The sequence below is a fragment of the Trachypithecus francoisi genome, unplaced genomic scaffold, assembly GCF_009764315.1.
Source record: "Trachypithecus francoisi isolate TF-2019V2 unplaced genomic scaffold, Tfra_2.0 Lachesis_group10, whole genome shotgun sequence".
NCBI lineage: Eukaryota > Metazoa > Chordata > Mammalia > Primates > Cercopithecidae > Trachypithecus > Trachypithecus francoisi.
Genome location: NW_022681455.1, coordinates 84,496,387 through 84,514,727, shown reverse-complemented (window position 1 = coordinate 84,514,727; position 18,341 = coordinate 84,496,387). Strand labels below are relative to the sequence as shown.

The 18,341-nt window shown below is 49.3% G+C and overlaps 2 protein-coding genes across 10 annotated transcripts in view; both read right to left on the bottom strand.

The window, feature by feature from the left end:
• Nucleotides 1-5,372, bottom strand: part of ITGAD (integrin subunit alpha D) — a 33,360-nt gene extending 27,988 nt beyond the window's left edge. For 2 of the 9 annotated variants that reach the window (XM_033218236.1, XM_033218238.1), the window contains exons 1-4: nt 5,187-5,310; nt 1,146-1,249; nt 942-1,012; nt 709-823 (exon numbers count right to left, since the gene is read on the bottom strand). In XM_033218236.1, the coding sequence (XP_033074127.1) occupies nt 709-823; nt 942-992 (166 nt within the window). In that variant the 5' untranslated portion in view covers nt 993-1,012; nt 1,146-1,249; nt 5,187-5,310. Of the gene's footprint in view, nt 1-708; nt 838-941; nt 1,013-1,145; nt 1,250-4,243; nt 4,350-5,186 lie in introns of all 9 variants that reach the window. The other 7 variants (XM_033218234.1, XM_033218230.1, XM_033218231.1 and 4 more) reach the window with 7 other exon arrangements.
• Nucleotides 5,373-13,741: 8,369 nt separating this feature from the next.
• ITGAX (integrin subunit alpha X) overlaps nt 13,742-18,341 on the bottom strand; it is a 30,195-nt gene continuing 25,595 nt past the window's right edge. Inside the window, 8 exon segments of the mRNA XM_033218239.1 lie at nt 13,742-14,415; nt 14,758-14,851; nt 15,704-15,814; nt 16,086-16,187; nt 16,331-16,444; nt 16,645-16,728; nt 16,845-16,952; nt 17,063-17,141. Coding sequence (XP_033074130.1) covers nt 14,774-14,851; nt 15,704-15,814; nt 16,086-16,187; nt 16,331-16,444; nt 16,645-16,728; nt 16,845-16,952; nt 17,063-17,141 — 676 coding nt within the window. The 3' untranslated portion in view covers nt 13,742-14,415; nt 14,758-14,773.

Genomic DNA, 18,341 nt, shown 5'->3' with positions numbered 1-18,341 from the left:
TGTACCTGCAGTCCCAACTACTCGGTAGGCTAAGGGAGGAGGATCACTTGAGCCCAGGAGTTCGAGGCTGCAGTGAGCTATGATTGCACCACTGCACTTCAGCCTGGGCGACATAGCAAGACTCTGTCTCAAAAAAATTAACAGGGTGTGGTGGTGCATGCAGCCTGACAGAGACTCTGTTTTTTGTTTTTTTGAGATGGAGTTTTGCTCTTGTCACCCAGGCTGGAGTGCAATGGCACAATCTTGGCTCACTGCAACCTCTGCCTTCTGGGTTCAAGTGATTCTCCTGCCTCAGTCTCCCGAATGGCTGGGATTACAGGCGCACACCACATCTGGCTTTTTTTTTTTTTTTTTTTTTTATTTTTAGTAGAGGGATTTTACCACATTGGCCAGGCTGGTCTAGAACTCCTGACCTCAGGTGATCCTCCCACCTCAGCCTCATAAAGTGCTGGGATTACAGGCCTAAGCCACTGTGCCGGGCGGGGACCCTGTCTTATAAAGAAAAAAAATGTGAAGAAAAACCCTACAAAGAACTTCTACCCTGGAGCAGCAGGGGTCCTGCCTGAGCCGCCCTCCCCTCCTGGCTTCTCTCCTAGTCACACTTGGCCCTCCAGGGAGGGCACATGGGCCCAGACACAGGCCTCACGCCTGCTCACCCTCAGTGCCAGCATGTGCTCCACAGGGAACCGTGGCTTGCCGGGGACCTACCCGGCAGGGTGTCAGGGACTGTCTGGATGATCTCCCAGTGCGAGCCCAGCAGGAGGCAAGAACCATTTGAGTACGAGTTCTCCCCACAGACTCTGTCCAGGGTCGGGCCACAGGCCTGGAGGCAGGAACCTGTGAGCCAGGAGCCCCTAGCACCCCCTCCTCCTTCACCCCCAGCCCCAGCCTCCTCCCCTACAACCCCCTCCCCGCCACCGTGGCCCAAAGCACTCATTCACCAGGAGCCAGGAGCGGTTGGTGGAGGCTGCTAGGGTCAGGCCCAAGGACATGTTCACGGCCTCGGGGTGGACTGCGAGGGCAGACATGTGGGGTCTCACTCACAGCACACACTCATTTGCGGGGAGGGTCTGGACTGGAAGCTAAGCGGGGGCACAGTTGGGTCCAGGAGGGTTGAGGGTCCCAATTCCCAGGTGGTTACTCACTGTGCAGCGGGATGGGCTGGCACACACCAGTGGCAGCTGTGCAGTCATACAGCCGTCCCGTCTGGTTGGCCGCCACCACTTCCAGGGATGCTCCCACCACAAGTCTGGAGACACAACCGTGGCCATGTCACTGTAGCCACAGGAGGGGTGGGAGCAGCGGGCACTGGGGGCGAGGAAGTGTCCCTCCATGGGGAAGTGAGACTTTGTGAGGGAAATCTCCTGGCATTTGCCATTTGGCAGAATATTCAGAAATCAGGGCCCTAGTATAACCCACAGATGCCCAGGGGTCATGCTGGGGTTTATTTGGTTTTGAGTGTGCATACGCATGTATATGTGTATTTATGTTTAGAAATTTTTTTTTAACATTCACCAAAAAGAAAACTATTTAAAGACCAAAATGGCATTTCCCAATCATGGGTAAGTACATTGCGTTCTGAGTTGCCATTATTTTGAATCACCCAAGAAATAAGATCATCTCAAGTTAATTGGAATGATTTCCTGAAGACACGTGCTTTCAAAACAAATAGTTGATTCTGTAATTCATTGGATCAATTTAAATATTATATAAGCAATTTCAATTGGTAAAGCAGTGTACTAGGATCCATAACTATATCTAGACTTATGTAGAGTCCATGGTTTATTTGCAAAAATCCCTGAGTGGGAAAGTTTTTTAATTTCGGACATGTTTTCTCACTACCCACAATCTCCTCACTCCGGTGAGAAAAACAGACAAATACTGGTGTATGTTAATGCGCCAAGCAAGGTTTCATTAAATGGCCATGTGAGGGCTCCTTCTAGGTGCCGCTCCTTTACAGAAAGCTACAATCCCTGTGCGTCATGATTCAGGGGATGCCTAAGGCTTTGTGAGGAAAATCTGAGCATTGGCTAGAGAGGCAGCAGTTTGGAACCTGCTGATACAAACGACGAGCAAACCTTTAGTGTAGCCCATCAACCCGCATGTTTTTCGAGACGGAGTTTCACTCTGTCGCCCAGGCTGGAGTGCAATGGCGTGATCTCGGCTCACTGCCACCTCCACCTCCCAGGTTCAAGCGAATCTCCTGTGTCAGTCACCCAGCTAACTGGGACTACAGGCATCACACCAGGCTAATTTTTGTATTTTTCAGTAGAGACAGGGTTTCACCATATTGGTCAGGCTGGTCTCGAACTCTTGACCTTAGGTGATCCACCCACCTCAGCCTCCCAAAGTGCTAGGATTATAGGCATGAGCCACCACACTCAGCCAATGTATTCTTTTTTTAAAATGTGGCCTGAAAAACTGATAGTGACAGAAGTCTGACCACTGGTTCTCTGGGTTTGCTGGGTAATGAGAAGGGGTCCATGGCAGCTCTGTGCCTGTGGGATTTTACACAGGAGCAGCTGACCTAGGTGGGGCTCACCCAGGCACAAACATGTGTATACCTCATCAAGTTGGGTCTTTCGGATTCGTGCACTTCAGTTGGCCACATTTCGCAATAAATAAAAACAAAACCTTGGTGCCTGGCGCTTGCTTCCATCCCCCCAGACTGCTGGTCATGTGAGGAAGGGAGAGGGATGCGTAACTGGAGCTCGGTGACCTCTCCCAGCTCCTTGTGACCAGCTGAGCCTTCCTGTCCACTGGGGCTCACTGCCAGCACCACTTCCGCCATGGAGCCCTCCTGTGTCTGCTCTCTCCCTGTCTGCGCCCCCTAGACCTTGGTGACGCCTGTGTCACACTGTGACTGGAACTCTCTGGGGCAGGAGAATGTGAGCTCCTGGAAGCGGGGGCAGGCTCATCATTTGTGAGTCCCAATTCGAAAGAAAAATGTGTGGTCTCTTGGGCTTGAGGGGCTCTTACCTTTTTTCTGCTCTCTCCCTCAATCTGTCCTGGGGATTTTTTATTTGCTATGCAGTGTCCCACTCCCTCAGGGTACTCCTAGGGTGAGCGCACCTAACTGACTTTACCCAGCTCATGCCAGGGGTGGAAGGTGACAGTGGTCATTGCTCCCATGTGGGTGGGGGAGCCAGCAGCTGATGCCCCTTCCCTAAGAGGTGGTGGGAGGTGGGGCTGCTGCTGAGCTAAGGCTCCAAACCCCCAGTGCGTCTCCCTTCTCCCACAATTCTTTTTTTTATTTTGACGGAGTCTCACCCTGTCACCCAGACTGGAGTAAAGTGGCATGATCTCGGCTCGCTGCAACCTCCACCTCCCGGGTTCAAGCGATTCTCCTGTCTCAGCCTCCTAAGTATCTGGGATTACAGGTGCCTGCCACCATGCCCAGCTAATTTTTTTTTTTTTTTTTTGCATTTTTAGTAGAGACAGGGTTTTGCTGTGTTGGCCAAATTGGTCTCAAACTCCTGACCTCAGATGATGTGCCTGCCTCGGCCTCCCAAAATGTTGGGATTATAGGCGTGAGCCATGGTGCCCAGCCCTGCCATCATTCTTTACTTACAAAACACAAATGCACAGATAAAATCATTAAGAATTGGCAAGGCAGAGTGGCTCACACCTGTAATCCCAGCACTTTGGGAGGCCAAGGCAGGAGGACTGCTTGAGCCCAGGAGTTCAGCCAGTCTGGACAATATAGCAAGATTCCATCTCTATAAAAAGCAAAACAAAACAAAACAAAAAACAGGCATGATGGCATGCACCTGTGGTCCCAGCTATTCAGGAGGCTGAGGTGAGAGGATCACTTTGCCCGGGAGTTTGAGGCTGCAGTAAGCTGTGACTGCACCACTGCACTCTAGCTTGGGCAACAGAGCTGGAGTAAAAATAAAAATAAAAATCATCAGGAATTTCAAGAGGTTAAGGGCAGAACATTAAACTCCAAACTTAATGAGTGTAGGCCCTGTGTGACTGTACTGGCCCCCAAGAAGTGGGCCCTGCCTGGAAGGCAGGTTCAAGGCCTCCCTCCTGAGATAAGGAGGGGTCTCGTCTAGAGTTTTGTGGCCCTTCCTGGAATTGAGAATAATACATGCTGGTATCAGAGCCTCTAAGGAGCCAAGGAAAGACTTCTTACCCCTGCTGCCCTTCCTCCAGGACGCCTCCCTGGGGTAACCCGTGTGTACCCATCCACAGGACATGATGCAGTGGAGGTTGGGGAAGGAGGGTGAGTGGGGCCTACCGAGATCCACCAAACTGCACCACACCCTGCCCAAAGCCGCCTGCATCCTCCTGGAAGATGGTGGGCTCCTCCACATCCAGGTTGAATCCATGAAAAGAAGCCAGGACTGAGGAATATTTGGTGGGGGTGGGAGGAAGTGGGAGTTAAAGAAGCCCCAATCCCTCGGACCTCTCAGCCTCTTTTTTTTTTTTTTGAGATGAAGTCTCGCTGTGTTGCCCAGGCTGGAGTGTAGTGGCACAATCTCGGCTCACTGCAACCTCCATCTCCTGGGTTCAAGCGATTCTCCTGCCTCAGCTTCCCAAGTAGCTGGGATTACAAGTGCATGCCACCATGCCCCGCTAATTTTTGTATTTTTGGTAAAGACGGGGTTTCACCATATTGGCCAGGCTGGTCACAAACTCCTGACCTCAGGGGATCTGCCCATCTCCCTCCCAAAGTGCCTCCCAAAGTGCTGGGATTATAGGCGTGAGCCAGTGCACCTGGCCAAGCCTGATTTTTGATGGCACATGAATGTGGCTGTGATGCAGTTTTCAGCAGGGGGACTCTACCCTACGTGGAGTCAGGACTTGGGGGAAACAGGCCCAGGGAGATGATGTCCAACCTTTCCCCCTCCCTGGTGGCTTCTGTGGCCTTCCATTCCCGGGGGGAGGCTGGGGAGACCTCCCTCACCCACACCAGGGACCCCATCAGCGGGAGCGGGGAAGCCTGGGACAACATAGCCAGCTGGAGAGGTAGCTTAGTCACCACATGAGCACAGACCCTGAGCCCCTCTTCGTTCAGGTCACACTCTCCTGACTCTGGGCCACTCGCACACGAAGCACTCCCCTGCCTCAGCTCCTCATGAGAGTGGTGGGAGCCGTCCACCAGCCCCTAGCCTGCCCTCCCAGATGGAGTCCCCTCAGAATCCCTCCAAGCTTCTCCCCAGCCCCCTGGCCTCACTCACCACTCAGAAGCAGTACGGTGCCGAAGGTCATCCCTGAGCAGCGCGTCGAGGGGAAGTGGAAGGTTGGGGACACAGTACAGAAGGTGCTCACCCTCCCAGGGGTTAGTTGAAATAATGATTCAGGGCCTCCACACAGCAGGAGGAGGGGCACAGTGGGTAGGAGGGCCCTGGCTAATTAAGGAACAGAAGTGGGGGCAGGGGCCAACGACACCCTGGGGAAAAACCCTCATCCTGTCCCCTCCACCACCTGCAGGGACCTGGCTTCCTTCTCCCAGAAGACCACCTGTCTCCAGGCCTCAGGAGCCAGTTGGTATCCAGGGAGCCCCATAGCTCTCTGACGTCCCACAGGAGTGGAAGGGCAGGAAGCAGAACAGCGGTAGAGGCCTCCACGTGTGGATGTGAGCCTGGAGAGAGGCAGGGAGAAGGGGAGCTAGGCCAGGGTGTGATTTCAAAAAGCAGAACCCATCCAGAGGAGAATGGACACCCAAAATAACAAAGTCATGCCATGGGCTACTACTCAGCAAGAAACAAGATCAAACCACAGACCAGATGCCGCCGCTCATGCCTGTGGTCCCAGAGCTTTGGTGAGGCCAAGGCAGGTGGATTGCTTGAGATCAACAGTTCGAGACCAGCCTGGGCAACATAGCCAGACCCTGTCTTTACAATAAATAAATAAATAACAAAAACAAACTACAGTTCTGTACAACAACACAGGTTAACTCAATTTTATCTTAAGTAAAAGAAACCAGACACCAGAATGCCTAATGTCTGGTTCCTTTCATATATGAGTTAGAGAATGGGCAAAATTCATCTACGAAGATGGAGATCAGAAGAGTGGTTGCCTACGGTGGGGCAGAGAGGAAACTTTTTCTTTTTTTTTTTTTTTTTTGACAAGTTTTGCTGTGTCACCCACGCTGGAATGTGGTGGCATGATCAGGGCTCACTGTAGCCTCAAATTCCCAGACTCAAGCAATTCTCCCACCTCAGCCTCCCAGTCATGGGATTACAGATGCACACCACCATGCCCAGCTACCTTTTTTTGTTTTTTGTAGAGATGAGATCTCACTAGGTTGCCCATGCTGATCTTGAGCTCCTGGACTCAAGCAGTTCTCCCCACTCCTCCTCCCAAAGTACTGGGATTACAGGTGTGAACCACCACATCCAGCCAGGAGCCTTTAGCATGTGTTAAATTTAGCATTTAACACAGTATTTTAACATTTATACAGGGGTTGGGAAGAAGATAAATGAGTGGTTGTTATTTATTTTCTGTGATTTTCTGTATGTTTGAAATATTCCATTATTAAACATAAATGTTCCTTTAAATGTTCCTTTAAAATGTGAAAAAAAAAGTTCTATATATAAAAGGCACAGTGGGTCACACCTGTAATCCCAGCACTTTGGGAGGCTGAAGTGGATGGATCATCTGAGGTCAGGAGTTTGAGACCAGCTCTGGCCAATATGGTGAAATCCTGTCTCTACTAAAAATACAAAAATTAGCTGGGCATGGTGGTGCACGCCTGTAATCCCAGCTACTCAGGAGGCTGAAGCAGGAGAATTGCTTTAACCCGGGAGGTGGAGGTTGCAGTGAGTCAAGATCGTGCCATTGCACACCAGCCTGGGCGACAGAGCAAGACTATCTCAATAAATAAAAAATTTAAAAAAGCCTAGGAATATACTTTGAAGGTTAAAATATGACAAGATCCCTACCTATAACATAAATTATTTTGTGTATATATGTGACAGTTTTTTAAAACATTTGATGGGCAGAGTGGCTCATGTCTGTAATTCCAGCAGTTTGGGAGGCTGAGACAGGTGGATAGCTTGAGCTCAGGAGTCCGGGACCAGCCTGGCCAACATGGTGAAATCCCATCTCTACTAAAAATACAAAGATTAACCAGGCATGGTGGTGCACGCCTGAAATCCCAGCTCTTCAGGAAGCTGAGGCAGGAGAATCGCCTGAACCCAGGAGGCAGAGGTTGCAGTGAGTCAAGATCACGCCACTGCATTCCAGCCTGGGCAACAGAGCAAGACTCTGTCTCAAAAACAAAACAAAATGAGACAAACAAAATATTTAAAATGTAACTAAACATCAAGTGCAAATGATATGAAACAGTTTTCTGTAAAAAAATTTTACATCAATTTACTTGAGAGCTGACATTTAATGGACAGAAGAAATTAATTGTGATGCATTAATGATGCCCTTGTGGGAAACCAGGCCGGGGGGTGTGATTGCTAACTTTGAGGCTGACTTATCTACTGCCTTACAAAGACTGCCAAGGCAAAGTGGAGCAGCAATTTTCTCCCTCTTGTGCTGAGGGATTTGTAGCCAGCAGTACCCCGTCATCAGTTCTGTGGATCTGTGAACTTCTCCCTGTATTTGGAACCACAAAATAATTTGTTGATGATTCTTCATAATTCAAAAATTTAAAGATCTATTCATTTTCTCCATCTTCACTGCATCTCATCTTTTACACGTTTCTATATCCCCTTTAATTTTGGACTTCCTTCTGTAAGCAGTGTTTGAAACCCACAATTTGCTGATATCAGCAACTGTAAAATTCTCCAACTTCGCCTAATTCATATTATCGCTTGTCTCAGCAAAATTTTTTGTTTTCCACTTATTTTTGGACAGCAGTGATAAGGGCAAACTGCAGTAAGATAGTCAAATGCTCACAATCACCGCATGCCACCGGGAAATCATCTTTCTCCCAGGCCTGGAGCAGGAGCTGCCAAGGCTCGGAGTCCACAGCAGCTAAAGGTGATGCCCCCAAATTCAGTGCATCCTCTGGGGACTTGATGGCAGCTCCATCCTTAAAAGGACCACCAGCTCTCAGTAAATTTTTAATTAATTAATTAATTAATTAATTTTTATTTTGAGATGGAGTCCTGCTCTATCACCCAGGCTGGAGAGCAGTAGCGCAATCTCGTTTCTGCAACCTCCACCTCCCGGGTTCAAGCGATTCTCCTGTCTCAGCCTGCCGAGTAGCTGGGATTACAGGCACACACTACCACGCCCAGCTAATTTTTGTATTTTTAGTAGAGACGGGGTTTTGCCATATTGGCCAGGCTGGTCTCGAACTCCTGACCATACATGATCCACCTGCCTTGACCTCCCAAAGTACTGGATTACAGGAGTGAGCCACCATGCTCGTCTTCTCTCAGTACGTTTTTAAAAGTTACACTTAGATAAATAGGAAAACAACAAATTTATGCAATTATTTTCAAATCAGTGTGAAGGAGAATATTTTTGCAACTTTTCTCCAGAATGAACTGTGTCTGCCTGGAGTGCACAACTCCATCTCCCCATGCCTTAGAGGCCACAGCCAGGATTTGGTTTTGTTTCTCCTGGTCTTCCCCTCCTCCCAGGAAATTTGGCTTTATTCTTCACATGCATTCATAATTCTCTCTCCAAATCACTTTTTCCCCCTGCATGAGAAAAATACATCCATAGTAATGTATTCAAGTTGCCTGTTTCCAATTCTCCCCTTTTCCGTTTGGGGTATGGATTAGATACCCTGGAATATTTGCATTGAATTTTACCTATTCATCTACTTTGATCATCACAATGATTGCTGAGGGAAGCCAGGCTGTCAATAGACACATCTAAAATACAAAGTTGATAAGAAGGATAGAGTTTGCAAACGAAAGTAATTAAATGCATTAGTCTAAAGCAGAGAAAAAAAAACCCTAGCCAATAGTTCATCAGATAGAAAAGGTTTTTCTTGATGGAAAGATATCATGAAACTGACAGTTAAAGTAGAATTAATTTTTGTTGTTGTTGTTACGAGACAGAGTCTCGCATTGTTACCCAAGCTAGAGGGCAGTGACATGACCATAGCTCACTGCAGCCTTGAACTCCTGGCCTCAAGTGATCCTCCCACCTCTGGTTTCTTCTTGTTGTTGTTTTTTTTGTTTGTTTTCTACAGATGGAGTCTCACTATGTTGCTCAGGCTGATCTCAAATTCTTGGGTTCAAGCAATCCTCTGGCCTCCCAAAGTACTGGAATTACAGGTATGAACCACCACACCTGGAGCCACTGCATCTGGCCTCGAAATTAATTTTTTTTTGAGATGGCATCTCACTCTGTCACCCAGGCTGGAGTGCAGTGGTGCAATCTCAGCTCACTGCAACCTCGGTCTTCCAGGTTCAAGCAGTTCTCTTGCCTCAGCCTCCTGAGTAGCTGGGATTACAGGTGCATGCCACCCACGTCTGGCTAATTTTTTTTGTATTATTAGTTGATATAGGTTGGTCTGCAACTCCTGATGTCAGGTGATTCGCCCTCCTCAGCCTCCCAAAGTGCTGGGATTACAGGCATGAGCCACCACGCCCGACCCAGAATTAATTTTTATGTCATCAGGTATAAAACCCTTGTCCAGAGGGCACAAATACAGACGTTGACTTCAAATTCTTGGTCATGTCACACTATATACTATCCTGAAGATTTTCAGTAGATCCTTTTACTTATCTGTTCACACTTGTTTTGTGCATTTCTTCATCATGCTGAATTCCTGACAGGTTTGTATAAACCATGTAGTGTGGAGACAGCTTTTTCCCTCTGAGCTGATAAAGTTTATAAAAAGTACACATTCACTCAGGCTAGAAACGAAATCATGACTAACTTGGATTTTGTATGTATGCTTCTCTTGAGAATCAGTTGGGCCACTTTGCCCCACTCACCCATGGGAGGCACAGATGAACAGGGGCCAGCAGAAAACACCCATGACCAGCAGGCACTTGGCATCCAATCTAGTTAATGTATTTCTTTCTTTTCACTCAGTTATCCTAAAACCACCAGCCCACGCTCCTTGCTGCAAAAATTGCCAGGTCATGAGTTAAGTCATAAAAAGTTGGATGCTCAACTTTTTTCTGGTTTTATAGATGTGTGTTTTACAGACATGCAACATTAAAGACAATTTAGCTAGGCTGGGCATGGTGGCTCATGCCTGTAATCCCAGCACTTGGGGAGGCAGAAGCAGGAGGATCACTTTAGGGCAGGAGTTCAAGACCAGCCTGGGCAACACAGCGAGACACCATCTCTACAATTTTTTTTATTTTTTATTTTTTATTTTTTGAGACAGAGTCTCACTCTGTAGCTCAGGCTGGAGTGCAGTGGTGCAATTTTGGCTCACTGCAGCCTCTGCCACCCGGGTTCCAGCAATTCTTCTGCCTGTAGCTGGAATTACAGGCACGTGCCACCATGCCCAGTTAATTTTTGTATTTTTAGTACAGACGGGATTTCACCATGTTGGCAAGGCTGGTCTCAAACTCCTGACCTCAGGTGATCCACCTGCCTCAACCTCCCAAAGTGCTAGGATTACAAGCATGAGCCACCGTGCTTGGCAAAATCTTTTAAAAATTAGCCAAGCATGGTGGCACACACCTTTAGTCCCAGAAGCTCAGAAGGCTGAAGCAAGAGGATCACTTGAGCCCAGAAAATCAAGGCTGCAGTGAGCTCTGATTGTGCCACTGCACTCCAGCCTGCGCAACAGAGCAAGATTCTGTCTCAAAAAAAAATTACCATATGATTTAGCAATTCCACTTCTGGGTGCATACCCAAGAGAATTGAAAGCATGGTCTTGAAGAGACATTTGTGCACCCATGTTCACAGTGCATCATTCACAAGAGCCAAAAAAAGCAACCCAAATGCCCATTGATGGGCGAATGGATAAACAAAATGCGGTATACACACAATGGAATATTATTCAGCCTTCAAAAGGAGGGGAATTCTGACACATGCTACCACGTGGGTGAACCTTAAGGACATTATGCTAAGCAAAATATGCCAGTTGCAAAAAGACAAACACTGTATGAGTCTATTTCTATGACATGCCAAAGCGGTCAGATTCATAGAGATAGAAAGAATTGTCGTTGCCAGGAGTTAGGGAGAGGGGAGAATTGGGAGTTGTTTAATGGGTATAAGGTTTCAGTTTTATAAGACAGAAAGAGTTCTAGAGATTGGCTATACTTAAAAATGGTTAAGATGGTAAATTTTGTGTTATGTATATTTTATCACAATTAAATTTTTTTAAGTTCCAAGTAACGATCTTTCTCTTTGACATTAATATGAAAAGCAATCTCCTACTTGCCTATTTCTCCATACAACACTGAAAAGATGAATAGACAATGGCCATGATTTGATCCTGTTCACCATTTTCCCTCCTTTCTTAAGCACTGAGTCAAGGGTGAGAGGCATCCTGTGAACTGCCGTGTGCTCTGTGAATACCACCCTGCAAGCATCAGCCTCTTTAGCCTGAGTGCACCATAAGTAGTTAGCCCATCCTACTGATGCAGGGCAGGCAAGCTCCAAAATTGGGGCTTAGCCAGGGAGGGTTCTTAGCTTTACTCAGGAAAGAACTGAAGAGTGAGCCTGTGGTGGAAGAAAGCAGGTTTATTGAAGCAGCAGTGGCAGCAAGGTGGCTGTTCCTTGCAGAGCAGGATGACCCACAGGCAGTGAGCCCACAGTAGCAGCCAGTGGACTGCTGGCTAACTGTACTTATACTGACTTTTAATTACATGCAAATTAAGGGGTGAGTTATTCAGAAATTTCTGAAAAAAGAGTGGGGAGTTTCCAGAACCATATGAGGTAACTTGCTAACCGTTGCTATGGTGTGTTACAATGGCATTTGTAAACTGTCATGGCACCGGTGGGAGTGTCTTTATGCTAGTGCAACACAATAGCCAACCCTGAAAATCCAAATGTAATAAATGTACACAATAACACACAAAGGAAGAATATCAGAAAATAACATCTCGTCGGCCAAGTGTAGTGGCTCACACCTCTAATCCCAGAACTTTCAGAGGCCGAGGCGGGCGGATGATGAGGTGAGGAGTTCGAGACCAGCCTGGCCAACATGGTGAAACTCCATTTCTACTGAAAATACAAAAATCAGATTTTTCATTTTCAGTAGATTTGGTGGTGCATGCCTGTAATCCCAGCTATTCCAGAGGCTGAGGCAGGAGAATCGCTTGAACTTGAACCTGGGAGGTGGAGGTTGCAGTGAGCCAAGATCATGCCACTGTAATCCAGTCTGGGTGACAAAGCGAGACACTGTCTCAAAAGTAAATAAATAAATAAATAAAAATAGGCATGGTGGCGCACCCCTGTACTCCCAGCTACTTGGGAGGCTGAGGCAGGGCGATCACTTGAACCCAGGAGACAGAAGTTGCCGTGAGCTGAGATCATACCACTGCACTCCAGCCTGGGCGACAGAGTGAGACTGTCTCAAAAAATAATAATAATGAAATAAGATAGAAAACAACAACTTGTTGCCTGAACTTAGACAAGCGCCCACTGGAGTCCATGTGCCACACAATTATTAAGGCTGCAACACTAATTCTGTGCAAATCACCAGTTTCAAATGTTTGAAATGTATGGGTTTCTTGCTCTTTTTATCTAAAACCTATCACTTAGAAGACCATCACTGACCACCAGTGGTTCATGGAACACATTTTGAGAAATACCACTCTAGGGTCAATTTTTTTTTTTTGAGACATGATCTTGCTCTGTTGCCCGGGCTGGAGTGCGGTGGTCCAATCACAGCTCACTGTATCCTCAACTTCCCAGGCTCAAGTGATCCTCCTGCTTCAACCTACCAAGTAGCTGGGACTACAGGCACATGCCACCATGCCTGGGTAATTTTTAAATTTTTTTGTAGAGACAAGGTTTCAATATGTTGCCCAGGGTGGTCTCAAATTTCTGAGCACAACCCTCCTGCCTCGGCCTCCCAAAGTGCTGGGATTACAGGCATGAGCCATTGTGCCCAACCGCTAGGGCTGAATTCTTACAAAGTCTCATCATCTGACTCCCTATCTGGGGAAACTGCATAATAGTCGTCCTGGGGACTCAAAAGCTACAAAATCCACAGGGATTTTGGACCGTCTGCTGATGTATAGGAGAGAGATTTTTGGCTGGAGGTAAACGGCCACATCCCACCTTCCCTTTAAATCACTCAACTGCCTCCCTTCTGTTTTTCTAATTGAAACATCCACACGGCCTGGTGACATGTCCCTTGCTGGTGACAGCTGCAAGTGGCATCACGCCAAGGTCAGGAATCGCTTGTCCTGTGTGCCCCCAGCTCAGTGCCAAGAACCATGATGAACTTTATGCCAGGATGGTGGCATAATAGCCAGAATGACCTTACTGTGGGCAGCAGCTCTCCATGTGGGACCCCAAAGTGCTCTTCAATCACTCACTATATGCAGACAGTGTGCCCTTCAACATATCCTAGGACTTGCAGGAAACGCTTGTGAGTATTGGTCACTCCAGAGACCTTTCTAGGTGGAAGAGTAGCCACTGGGGGGTTGTCCGTTCTCTATTCTATGCCCCTCCACCCGACAGCTCCACCAGCACCAGCCCTGAGAGTGGAGTGAGCAGATTAAGAGGTCAGGTTACTCCCAAGAGGGATATTCACAACCCTACTCTGGTTAACTTCTTGTCCTGGCCTGCTGGTCAGGGTCCACCATGGTAAAGGGACCCCATAGGTCATCCTTCAGGACTCACATCCACAGAAGGCTTTTTTTTTAGACCTTTGACATATATCCCAAGAGCGGTAGAGGCGTCTTTTTGTGTATGTTTTAATTTATTAACACAAACATTTAAAGTAAACTTTTAAAAAAATCATGGTGTGGCATTTCTTCAGTTACTATATTCGTAACCTCAAAAAATAGAAGTGGTTGGGTCTCTTCCGCCCCTGGGGCTGGGTGAGCTGCAGCTGCACCGGGGCCATGTCCCTCCCTAGAGGGCGCTCCTCCCTCCCAGCCAGCCATGCTGCCCCACGCCGGAGGCCAGCTCTGCATAACCCAGCGTGCAGGCATCTCACTCCCAATTCAGCCTGGGAAATCGGAACTGAGAGCTCCACGATGAAGCCGTGAGCTGATGCTGACATGACACTAATTCACTGGAAACGAGGGTGATAGGGGACACAGAGCCTCTCATGCTGCGCGCCCTGAAGCCCACCCTCTGGGATGGAAGGGGACTTCTCACACGAAGCTAGAGAGTTCAGACATTGTCCTGAGGGTAAGGGGGGAGCCGTTGAAGACAGGTGGGGATGAGCAGCGGGTTCAGAACTGTATTTTAGAAAGATGAGGCCGGGCGAGGTGGCGGGCGCCTGTAGTCCCAGCTACTCAGGAGGCTGAGACAACAGAATTACTTGAACCCAGGAGGTGGAGGTTGCAGGGAGCTGAGATCGCGCCATTGCACTCCAGCCTGGGCGACAGAAAGAGACTCCGTCTCAAAAAAAAAAAAAAAAAGAAAGAAAAGAAAAGAAAAGAAAGATCATTCGTGCCAGGACTGGGGGTATTGTCCATGTATTTCTAGGTAGAAATTGCAAGTCAAACCCTTTGGGGAACACAGCAGGGACCCTGTCCAAAGGGTTTCCAGTTGGAACCTTGACAAGACAAAGGCCCATTCCCAAGCAAGATGCTTTCTCCCAAACACAGGAAGCAGGCTGATCCCAGCCTCTCTCTGAGGTGGGATGGTTCCTCCCGCTCAGGCCTGACAGGTGAGGGTAAGTAAGTGGGGAAACCTCGTGGGGGAGAGAAAGTCCAAGGCAAAGAGGAGATGATTTCTCACTGGAAGGGCTGGGGGTCTATGTCCTGTTTTCTGGGGCAATTTGTCCATTTGCCTCCTCCATCATTTCCTTGTACTGACGCTTGAAGAAGCCAACCTGGGGGGAGGACGGAGAAGAAACTCAGGAAGTCCATTCAGTGGAAGAGAGGAAAAGAGATGACTGAGGGAGAGGGGTCACTATTTCTGGAATCCTTGCTAGGTTCAAAGCACTGCACTAGGAACTTTACATGCATCGTGTCATCTAGATTTAGCCAAAATTCTTTTCTTTTTGAGGTGGAGTCTCACTCTGTTGCCCAGGCTGGAGTGTAGTGGCGTGATCTCGGTTCGCTGCAACCTCCACCTCCTGGGTTCAAGCAATTCTCCTGCCTCAGCCTCCTCAGTACCTGGGATTACAGCCACCTGCCACCATGCCCAACTAATTTTTGTATTTTTAGTAGAGACGGGGTTTCACCGCATAGGCCAGGCTGGTCTCTAAACTCCTGACCTCAAGCGATCCACCTGCCTCGGTCTCCCAAACTGCTGGGATTACAGCCATGAACCACCACACCCGGCCTAGATTTAGCCAAAATTCTATGAGCTGGGGTAGAATCACCTTCACACTGAGAAATCAAGGCCCAGAGTGGAGCAGACACTGGCCTATGGTCAAAGACAAAAAGAACCCGTGGTGATGTCGACATTCAAACCCAGGTCTGTGCTTTTATATGATAATCTGCTGTCAAGGGAAACATGTAGAATGATGGAGAAGAGCGGGAAAGAAAGGGAGAAAGATTAGAGGAAACCTGGGAATCACAAAGTAGGGGGATATTGGGGACAGGTGACATTGCAGGTGGGAGGCAGTTTCTCATATGAAGTGACCCAGTAAGAAAGTGCCTTCAGTGAGCTCCTTCTCACTCTGCAAAAAGAGCGGGACCAGATGCTGGTGGTGTGAGGAGTGGCATAAAACACTCACTTTGTACAGTGCTACTGTGATGAGCGCCAGCAGCAGCAGACCCCCAATGGAGCTGCCTACGATGATGGGGGTGGGGTTGTGGACCTCGTACTTCTCCAGCACCGTTGTCGTCTGAAGTGGAGGTGACCCGGTCAGAGCACTCCCGTCCTCCTGCTATCCCAGACTCCTCCCAGGCTCCCCAACTTTTAATTCCCCCTCCTCCTTCCCCAGGCCCTGCTCCAAGAGGTGAGACGCAGCAGCACCCACGCCCTTAGGGACAGCTGTCTTGCCCAGAGACCTTCACCCTCCTCCCCCCAGGCTTGCAAACCCCTACCCAGCACCCCGGCTGTAGCCCTTGGGGCCCTCTTTCCAGCCTGGTCACTGCCCCCCACACGGTCTCTACCTGAGCTCTCATAAATGCCTCCTGTCCTGGAAGCTGGGAGTACACGGATGTGTCGAACGTAATTTCAGCCACACTCACGACCGACACCTTCTTCTGCGATGTCTGCAAAGGGGTTGGGGGAAACCTGTGGAACTGGCTCTGGAGGAGGCTCAGAGCTCCAGGGATGCCCTGGCTTGCAGATGGGCACAGACATGCCAGGTCCCGCCTGAGTCTGGGGCATGGGCTCTGTCGTTGCGCCCACACACCTGGCAGACCCAGGCGAAACTGAGGTTGCCCGTCAGGGTGAAATCCAGCTCCTCCTGGATGCTGAAGGAGGGCACATCACAGCGGAACCGCAGGCAGCCAGCAATGGAGCAGTCCTGGGGGCAGATATATAGCATGGGGCTGAGAAAGATGAGGGTGAAGGTGGGAGGCAGCATTACACAGTGTGATTTGAGGGCAGTGGCCACATCCGGATGCAAGAGGGTACTTCAGCAGGATAGATGTGGAATATGAACGCCTGGGTCAAATTCCTCTGATGTGTGGCCTACAGTGAGGGCCGGCCCAGAGCCCTCCTCACCAGCACGGGATTCTTCTGAATGTGTGCCAGGAAGTCAGACGCTGAGGGTGCGATTTTCTCTGAGGAGCACCGAAGGGATGGGTTCTGGGGAAAATGCAGAGAACAAGTGTCTCAGCTTGGACATCAGAGACTCGCATGGGGCACAAGGAATCCAGGTAGAAAGGGCATTCGTGGAGGAGCCACATGTAGTCCTTGGGTACCTGGGGGTGGGAGACCTCCACCTCCATCCACACAGCCTCCTGGTTCAGCTCCACAGGCACCCAGAAGTTGACGCTGACAGGCAGGTCCCTCTGTCCCAGGTTATTAACCTGCACAGAGGGCGCTGAGGGCAGAGCCCATGCCAAAGCCCACATCCCTCCCCAGTCTCCAGCTCCCAGCCTCCCACCCCAGCCCAGGCTCCTGCGTCTCCACCACCTGCCTGGTATCTGTGCATGGCCACACGGCTCTCCTTCTCCTCAGAGTCTGAGAAGTTGAGGTACTTGGTGGATTGTTCGTGGCTGGAGAGAGAAGAGGCACAGGTGGATGTGAACTACCACAGGGCATCTGCAGAAGGTGTTGGCTAGAGTATGAGAGGACAGGTGGTCGGTGGGGCCTTGGCGTGTCCTGGAATGAGGGCTGTGGCTGAGTTAGGTTAAAAGAGAGTTTAGAGGCCAGGCGCAGTGGCTCATGCCTATAATCCCAGCACTTTGAGATGCTGAAATGGGCGGATCACCTGAGATCAGGAGTTTGAGATCACCCTGGCCAACATGGCGAAACCCTGTGTCTATTAAAAACACAAAAATTAGCCGGGCGTGGTGGTGTGCACCTGTATTCCCAGGTACTCAGGAGGCTGAGGCAAGAGAATTGTTTGAGCCTGGGAGACCGAGGTTGCAGTGAGCCGAGATCATGCCACTGCATGACACAGCAAGACTCTTTCTCAAAAAAAAAAAAAAAGAGAGAGAGAGAGAAAGAGTTTAGAGGCCAGGCATGGTGGCTCATGCCTATAATCCCAGCACTTTGACAGGCTGAGACAGGCGGGGATCACCTGAGGTCAGAAGTTCAAGATCAGCCTGGCCAACATGGAGAAACCCCATCTCTACTAAAAATACGAAAATTAGCCAGGTGTGGTGGCGGGTGGCTGTAATCCCAGCTACTTGGGAGGCTGAGGCACAAGAATTGCTTGCAGCCAGGAGGCGGAGGTTGCAGTGAGCAGAGATGGTGCCACTGCACTTCAAACAAGTGCTAATTGGCTGAGTGCAGTGGCTCACACCTGCAATCCCAGTACTTTGGGAGGCTGAGGCGGGTGGATCATCTGAGGTCAGGAGTTTGAGACCAGCCTGGCCATGGCCAACATGGAGAAACCCCATCTCTACTAAAATACAAAACTGGCCGGGAGTGGTGGCAGGCACTTGTAATCCCAGCTACTTGGGAGGCTGAGGCATGAGAATCACTTGAACCCATGAGGTGGAAGTTGCAGTGAGCCAAGGTTGCACTACAAAAATTTGGCAGAGGAGGAATGAGGCTTCAGAGTAGGTGCAGTGGGCTGGCGTTTGGACTATGCCAGCTAGAGGACAGGTGCCAGAAGAGTGAAGCAGTGAGGCAGTGGTGAGACCAGCCACCCGTTGGGGGTCCCAGCTGCCCACTGGGTCTCCAGGCTTGTGCCCAAAACGGGCTCAGGAGGTGTTAAACTGAGACCTCATAAAGAGTCTGCTGTGGGC